Source organism: Arvicanthis niloticus, chromosome 2 (assembly GCF_011762505.2).
Source record: "Arvicanthis niloticus isolate mArvNil1 chromosome 2, mArvNil1.pat.X, whole genome shotgun sequence".
In the NCBI taxonomy this organism is placed as follows: domain Eukaryota; kingdom Metazoa; phylum Chordata; class Mammalia; order Rodentia; family Muridae; genus Arvicanthis; species Arvicanthis niloticus.
Window position 1 is genome coordinate 11,996,381 of NC_047659.1, and position 8,584 is coordinate 12,004,964.

Here is an 8,584-nt window from a genome sequence, read left to right on the forward strand (position 1 = left end):
GGGAAACAATGGCCGAGACTGTAGAGAGGGCCCGAATTTGTGCGGTACCACCTGTCTGCGCTTACACCTTGTGATCCTGAACTAACACTTCTTTTCAAGGCGGCTCTCCGGATTTGCACAATGTTTATTTTCCTCATCTACCCTTGTTTTTCACCAAATTAGGGTAGTATTTCACAGGCGAGAAAGGGCTAAGGCTCCAAATTGACACGTATCTATATTCAAACAGCCCATTGACACTTGGCACCTCCCAAACATGGTTCTCACACAGTTGAACAAATCCCTAACAGCGTGAGGTCTACGTCTAGTCGTAGGAGGAAGACAACATAAATAACAAAGTATATGGCAGGAAGCAAGTGCTGTTGAAAACAAAACATGGTAAAGGAGTTGGGTAGGAGCTGCCAAGTGAGCTAAGCTTGAATCACAGCACACACATGAACGCTGTCCAAAACGTGGTTACTCAACCACGGAGACGACTGTTCTCTGTAACACTTTTACTTATCAACTAATTACCTTGGATCCTTTTTGCTCTCTCCAGATAGAAATGGTAAGCAAGAAGCCCTTTGAATACTGCTGTGTGAAAGCATTGTCTGTTTGATGGGACAAGGTTTCTCTTTAACTCTGGCTGGTTTGAAACTTGCTCTGTAGACCAAGCTGGCCTTAAACTCAAAGATCTGCCTGCCCCGTCTCTCCCGAGTGCTGGGACTAAAGGTGCCTGCTATCATTGCCTAGATTAAAGGTTTGTATGTACTACCTTGCCTAAGCCTAAACTTTTCATAGCGACTATGCCTCAAGATCAGGATCACAGGTGAGCCTACCAATTCTGGATTGTAGTTCATTCTGGATATAGTCAAGTTTACAACCAGGAGGGGTTTGGGGTTGGGCCTTCCCCTTTAAATTGAGAGCTGAACATTAAAGCTTTGAGCCTTGATCAGAGAATTTTGTCTTGGCTTCCTCTCTTCTCGACCTCCTTCCCCTTTCATTCCCAGATCCCTTTCAGGTGAACCCAGTTGATTCGTGGCTGCAGGCAGCTACACTGGCACAAGGAAAAGGGCAAGAACAAAACTCTTCAAATGTGCCGGTGCCCCTCTCACCAGTTTGCATCTTATAGGATTCGTGAAGGACGTGTCTTCTGAGCCTTCCCATTGTGAAGGATTAGGTTTTACACAACATATCCACTCTAGCATTGCAATTTCCCTGAACCTTAATATCCCTTCGTTAACACTAAGCCAAGGGATATCAGTCATTTCCAACTCTTTTTCAGTAGGCCATCTTTTGATAAATGCTTCAGCCAACCATTCAAACTTCCAACACCTTTTTTTTTTTTTTTTTTAAACTGTGGGAGCTTCCATAGTAAACCTAGACTCTCCATTCAGAGGGCCCATGTCAATAAACTCAGCCTGATCTATTTTTATGTTCCTTCCACCATTATCCCACACCCTTAAAATCCATCCCCACACAAATTCCTCAGACTTCTGCTTGAGTGAATTTGCAAACTCATTAAGCCCCTTAGTAGTGTAGTGCACTTTCTCGTGGACCACACTTTCTACCACCCCTCTAAGGGCCTGCTTTGCCTTGAGTCTGGTTATAGGTCTAGAGGAAACTATTGGTGGGCCTTGAGGAACATCAATATTGTCTTGTCTGGCATTTTCTTTAGTGAAAGTCACTGCTGCTTTACCAGACTATGAGGGATTAATTTCTTCATGTGGAAAAGGCATTATCTCAAGGGGTGGGGCTGCTGACACCCTCTGAGGCTGAGACTTTAATTTTTGTTGTAATTCAGCCAACCTTATAATGAGGGCTTCAGTTTGATTTTCTGTAACTTGAGCTCTATGGCTGCTGGAGAGAAGACTCTCTTCAAGGGTACACTTAGAATCCTTTAGATTGTTTACTTGCATCTGGAGCCATTCAATTTTATCATACAACTCCTTCTTTTCCTTCATCATTTTTTTCCCCAGAGATACTAAGAGCAACCAGCCAGCAAAATCATTTTCCGATTTCCCCTCAACTTGTAGAAAGTTTTGTATACTAGATCACCTAATTCATCAAGATAACCAAAGGCATTAGCTTCTTGAAATACACAATCTAGAATTGGAAGGCTCACCTGTGATCCTGATCTTGAGGCATAGTTGCTATGAAAAGCTTAGGCCCAGGCAAGGTAATACATACACACTTTTTTGTTGGTTTTTTTTTTTCAAGACAGGGTTTCTCTGTGTAGCCCTGGCTGTCCTGGAACTCACTTTGTAGACCAGGCTGGCCTTGAACTCAGAAATCCGCCTGCCTTTGCCTCCCCAGTGCTGGGATTAAAGGCGTGCACCACCACCGCCCAGCACATACACACTTTTAATCCCAGGAGACTAAGGCAAGTCCCAGTTCCAGGTGTGTTAGTACACACCTTTAATCTGGGCCACACCTTCTGCTGGAGACCTACATAAGACATTGGAAGAAGGAAGATTCATTCTTTGCTTGTTTGCCTTGTGGGACTGAGCAAGTGCTAGATCCTTGGACTTCTATTCACAGCTGCTGCTGACCATTGTTGGGGAGTTGGACTAGAGACCGTAAGTCCCTGTCTCGAAAAACAAACAAAATAAAAAACAAAAACAAACAAACAAACAAAGAGACTGTAAGTCATCAACAAATTCCCTTACTCTATAGAGACTACCTATAAGTTCTGTGACTCTAGAGAACCCTGACTAATACAGAAGTTGGTACCTGGAGTTGTTCTAGGGGAGCAGAAAGCAGAAATATAACGATGAATCTTTTAAGAATCTGGAGTTGGTTAATTAACCAGCACCTTCAACTACTGAAACCTCTCCAGATACTCTCTCTCCTGGGAGCTTGGAGAACATTGAAGACCAGTAGTTGAAACTATATTTCTTTTTTCCTACAGGGTTTCTTTGCATAGCTCTGGCTGTCCTAGAATTCACTCTGTGTGGGAGGCTGGACTAGAACTCACAGAATCCAGCTGCCACTGCTTCCCGAGTGCAGGGACTATAAAGTTATGACCCACCACAGCAGCAGCATTTCTTATAGTTGATCTTCATAACTTAAGCCAGAAACTTAGAATCCCTCCCAAAGAGATACACATAAGACCTGAATATATGATATTTCTTTGGGGGAGAAAAAAACATGGGCTCACATATTCCTCAATGTTTAGAACAGTTTTACCATGTTCGTGTACTTGGGATTAGGCACTAATCCTGAGACAGACACATCATTTCTCTCCTTGGGAGGTGATGCTGTGTGAACATGACGTGGATAAAGGATTCTTTGGACTTCCACTTGTATTTTATCTGGAACACAGGATGATGATAAGGAGTCTGTTCTGTGAGACACACTGGGTGGACATGTGACAAGGTTTGCTTTTCCCCTCCACTTTGTTCTGGATTCTCACTAGCTGTAACATGATAAGCACTCACTGTCCTATCCTATGCAGGCAGCAGGTATTCTGGGACAAAAGCTCAGCTGGGTTAGCAAGAAACCTTATCCTCAAAGTTTGGGGCTCAAAGTACTGTACTGCAATTGCTGTCAGGCTGGAGCGATTCTGACATCCTACTGTGCTTACCTTGGCATATGAACTTCCCACAGACAACATGCAGGTAAGTTTCTGATGTATCTCTGAAACATTTGATAGCTATTAAAAATAGGTTGTTCTACATGTGAATCATTAGGACTGAGAAAATTGACAAGTAGTGCAGTTTGTAACTGCAAGTTTAGTCTGGTTTGAAAATTCCTATTCAGTTGATATGGTGTAGGAAAAGTAGGAGTCAAGATTCCTCAGTGGTTATGAGTGAACTTTAAATGGTGGCAGATCTGAGTTCGAAGTATAAGCTTAATTTGGAAGTCAGTCTATTTGAGATGGGTATCACTGGGCTAAATGAAGCACATTGTAATGTACGTAGCACCGTCGCCACCGTCGCCGGTGCACAATGAGCACTCAGTAGGAGGTGGCTCTGGAAGTTGCTTCCTAATGGTAAAGTTATAATAAACAGAGTTTTAATTTCTTTAAAGTTCCTTAGCTCCATTACAGTTCTGTATGCCCCTTTCCAGACGGACACTTTCTATCTCTGGGTGAGGTGGAGTAAGCCCAGCACAGGTGCACCTGAATGTCCCCTGCAGATAATAGGAATCTGCCCACATTGACCAATATGTCAGATGTGCTAGATTAAATGGAGAGTTATTCTAAAATGTAAATGTCCACTAGGGGATGGTGGACACCCAAAGTGACCACATCATGGAAAACAGTACTTGACCTTTGTAATCAGAGAGGAAACTGACCCAGGTGTTCTCATTCAAGAACTATATTTATGTTCCCAGTGCCTGAGTCTTCTTTGTATCTTCAGTATCTTCAGACCTGGTGACCTGGGAGACAGCCATCCAGTAGAGAAGTTATAATAGAATAGGATTGCTACTGAGGGCCATAAGAAGCCCACACAGGAGTCGGCGGGTGGAATAAACAGGGATGGAAGCAGAGCTTAAAGGGGCATAACTCCTTTTATCATTTAGGTGGTGCTCTGCCGACTTCGGACTCACCAGTGGTGTTTCGTTCTCTTTAACGTCGTACTGTTTCATGCCTTGCTCTTTGGAGCTCACTTTGTAGAAGAGTACTTCTTACACACTTTGCCTCATGTAGATATGAAAATTCTCGACATCAAGAACAAGGCAAGAACATTGAACCTGGAACCTTTAAGAGGTAATCCCTCCAAATATTATGTCCTGAGCCAGCCGGAGGTGTGTAATGGGAAAACCATCTTTCTGCTCTCTCTTATCTTCAGTAGCCCAGGGAATGGAACAAGACGGGAGCTCATCAGGAAAACCTGGGGTAGTGTGACCAGTGTCCAAGGCTACCCAATTCTCACGCTGTTTGCTCTGGGAATGCCAGCATTGGCAACCACGCAGGAAGAGATAGATGCAGAGTCTCAGAAGAATAACGATATAATTGAAGGGACCTTCCTGGACAGTTCTGAAAACCAAACCCTGAAGATCATCTCAATGACCCAGTGGGCTGTGGCCTTCTGTCCCGATGCCCTGTTCATTCTCAAAGCTGACGAGGAGATGTTTATCAATCTTCCAGGCTTGGTAGACTATCTTCTCAATCTGAAAGGCCACCTGGAAGGTATCTATTTAGGAAGAGTTATTCATCAGGATATACCTAACAGAGACCCCCATAGCCAAGAATTTGTCCCTCTTAGTGAGTACCCCGAAAAATACTACCCAGACTACTGCAGTGGTGAGGCCTTTATAATGTCCCAAGATGTGGCTCGGATGGTGTATGTGGTTTTGAATGAAGCACCTCTTATGGTGCCCGCTGATGTATTTGTAGGGATATGTGCTAAGTTCGTGGGCCTTATACCTATCCACAGTTCAAGGTTTTCTGGGGGAAGACACATCACATATAACAGATGCTGCTACAAGTTCATTTTTACATCCTCAGAAGCTACAGATGCTGAAACTTCCCTGGCATGGAAAGAAATGAATGATGGGAAAGAGTGTTCACTGTTTGAGACTTATTACGGGCTCATTTCCTGCAAGCTTCTGACATACCTTGACAGCTTCAAGCATTTTCACACGGGGAGTGTTAAAGACCGTGCTGTGTATTTTGGTGATTAGTGTTCACTCACTGTTAGATGTCTTCATCTTAAATTCCTGCTTTCCTATTACAGATGGCAACTCTCTGGGCCCATGTTATGTAGCTTCTCTGAACCTTTATTCCTACCTAGCAAAACCACAAGATGTTCTTAGTGTTCTGATGTACTCAGTCTTGACATCTTGATTTTGATGTTTAAGGCATTTAAAATAGGATGGTGTGATACTTTTCAAAATAAAATCTTTCAGAAAAGAGAAAACATTAAATTTCATTACAGCATATTATGATGTACTGAGTGTTATATTTTCTAATTTTTTAAAAAATATTTATTGTGTGTGTGTGTGTGTGTGTGCACATGTGCACTTGTGTGTATATATGTGTGTCACAGGCCATGTATGAAGGTCAAAGGACAAAGAACAGGAGTCAGTTCTTCCCTTCCAATGTGCGTGTTCTAGGACTGAAACTCAAACCATCAGACTTGACAGTAGTCACCCTTGCCCAGTGAGCCATCTCTGACCCATACAAGTGATACACAGGTAGAATACATTCTGAATGCCTGAATCCAATTTGTTTTATTTTTTTTTTAAGATTTATGTATGTGAGTATACTGTCGCTGTCTTCAGACACAGCAGAAGAAGGTATTGGATCCCATTACAGATGGTTGTGAGCCACCATGTTGTTTCTGGGAATTGATCTCAGGACCTCTGAAAGAGTAGTCAGTGCTTTTTTTTTTTTTTTTTTTTCCGAGACAGGGTTTCTCTGTGTAGCCCTGGCTGTCCTGGAACTCACTCTGTAGACCAGGCTGGCCTCAAACTCAGAAACCCGACTGCCTCTGCCTCCCAAGTGCTGGGATTAAAGGCGTGCGCCATCACTGCCTGGAGAGTTTGGCATTTTTACACTGCATGTGTGAGTGAAGATGTGGTTGTCTTTTGTGCTTGGCCTGCTTCACTTACCACGATGTCCACTTGTTCCTCCATGCTGACGAAAATGATTGGTCTTTTCTTTCTTTCTTTCTTTCTTTCTTTCTTTCTTTCTTTTTCTTTTCTTTCTCGTTCTTTCTTTTCTTTCTCGCTCTTTCTTTCTTTCCTCTCTCTTTCTTTCTTTCTTTCTTTCTTTCTTTCTTTCTTTCTTTCTTTCTTTCTTTCTTTCTTTCTTTCTTTCTTTCTTTCTTTCTTTCTTTCTTTCTTTTCCAAGACAGGGTTTCTCTGTGTAGCCCTGAATGTCCTGGAACTCACTCTGTAGACCAGGTTGGCCTCAAATTCAGTGATCTACCTGTCTCTGCCTTCTAAATGCTGGGGTTAAAAGCACGTACCACCACTGCCTGTTGATAGTTTTTTCTTAAGGAAAAATAGTATTTTCTTGTAAGTACCACCCACATTTTCTTCTTGTTAAATCATGTGTGTGTGCGCGCACACACGTCTGTGCCTCTCTCTCTCTCTCTCTCTCTCTCTCTCTCTCTCTGTAAGCACACCAGAGAACAATCTGTCAGATCTCTCTCTCCCTGCTGTGTGTGTGTGTAAGCACACCAGAGAATAATCTGTCAGATCTCTCTCTCCATTGTGTGTGTGTGTGTAAGCACCAGAGAACAATCTGCCAGATCTCTCTCTCCACTGTGCAGTCATTAGGTTTTGATTTAGTTTTAGCAGCGGATGCCTTTGCTGCCTGAGTGACTCACCAGCTCTGATCTTTATCTGCTCATTCATTGATGGACACTTAGGCTGATTACACACTTTGACTGTTGTGAGTAATGCTACAAAAATTGTAGTTGTGTCAATACCCTGATTTTATGTCCTTTCAGAATATATCCAGAAGGGAGACTTCTGGACCAGCACACCTTAGTTCTAACTTTAACTTGTGAGAACTGTCACATTGTTGTCCATAATGGCTGCTCAGTGTACCTTTGTTCCAGTGGTGTGCCAGGACTCCTTTTCCTCCACATCGTCATTGCTTATGTTTGTCCTTGTTACAGCAGCTTGTCCAGTAGGTCAAAATGATATCTCACTGTAGATCGATCTAACTCGCTAATTAGATCGATCTACAGTGAGATATCACAATGGAAAGTACCTGTAGGGGAGATATTTAGAAAACGGCGCCTTGTCCCGCTTGTTCTCAGGTAGCCACCATGTTTCTGTTGCTCCTCGGCTCTGACCAGGGCTCCGGCTAGCTAGATGGCGGGCCCTGGCACCCACAAGACGCCAGCTGCATCCACAAAGCTCGGCTAAACCCCAGACAATATCTGCCATCCTCGAAGTATCTGGTAGAAATGAGACTCTTTTTTTTTTTTTTTTGGTTTTTCGAGACAGGGTTTCTCTGTGTAGCCCTGGCTGTCCTGGAACTCACTCTGTAGACCAGGCTGGCCTCGAACTCAGAAATCCACCTGCCTCTGCCTCCCAAGTGCTGGGATTAAAGGCGTGCGCCACCACCGCCCGGCTTGAAATGAGACTCTTAAAACTTAATGATTATCTAAAGGATTTATATATTTAGAAATGCTCAATCAACAAGATGCCCATACAATTGGAGTTATTACCCAATATCTAACTTTTTGATAGAAATTGCTACCCAGGACAGCTTTGGACCCATCAGTGGTTCTCCATGGCTGATAGCCTCTTTCTTCTTCTTCCTCTATTTCTCCCCTCCCCTTCCTCTTTTTTTCCTCTCCCCTTTCTTTCTCTCCCAGCTCCACCTCCTCTTCTGCCTAATCACCGAGCTCCACTGCAAATACAATGTAGCAGAGTAAGTGTCCTGCCACAAGTATCTTTTCACTTACTTTGGCTAGTTGTGGCCTTAGTTTTTGTTGTGTTTTTTGATCTAGTCATGCTAGGTTGCCCAAGGTGGTCTTGAATTTCTGGGCCCACCTACCCATTGCCTCTGACAGCTGGAACATCCAGACCGCATCACTGTGCCCTCTGCTGGCCATTTGCACGCCTTCTTTGGAAAAATGTCAGTTTAGGGTTTTTGCTTGGTTTTGAATTGTTTGTTATTGAATTCCACACCCACTTT

The 8,584-nt window shown here is 43.3% G+C and overlaps 1 protein-coding gene across 3 annotated transcripts in view; it reads left to right on the top strand.

The window, feature by feature from the left end:
• B3galt9 (beta-1,3-galactosyltransferase 9) overlaps positions 1-5,865 on the top strand; it is a 34,878-nt gene extending 29,013 nt beyond the window's left edge. For 2 of the 3 annotated variants that reach the window (XM_034494361.2, XM_076928569.1), the window contains exons 2-3: positions 3,434-3,596; positions 4,504-5,865. In XM_034494361.2, coding sequence (XP_034350252.1) covers positions 3,591-3,596; positions 4,504-5,607 — 1,110 coding nt within the window. In that variant the 5' untranslated portion in view covers positions 3,434-3,590 and the 3' untranslated portion in view covers positions 5,608-5,865. Of the gene's footprint in view, position 1; positions 545-3,433; positions 3,597-4,503 lie in introns of those variants that run through there. The other variant, XM_076928570.1, reaches the window with a different exon arrangement.
• Positions 5,866-8,584: the final 2,719 nt, after the last annotated feature.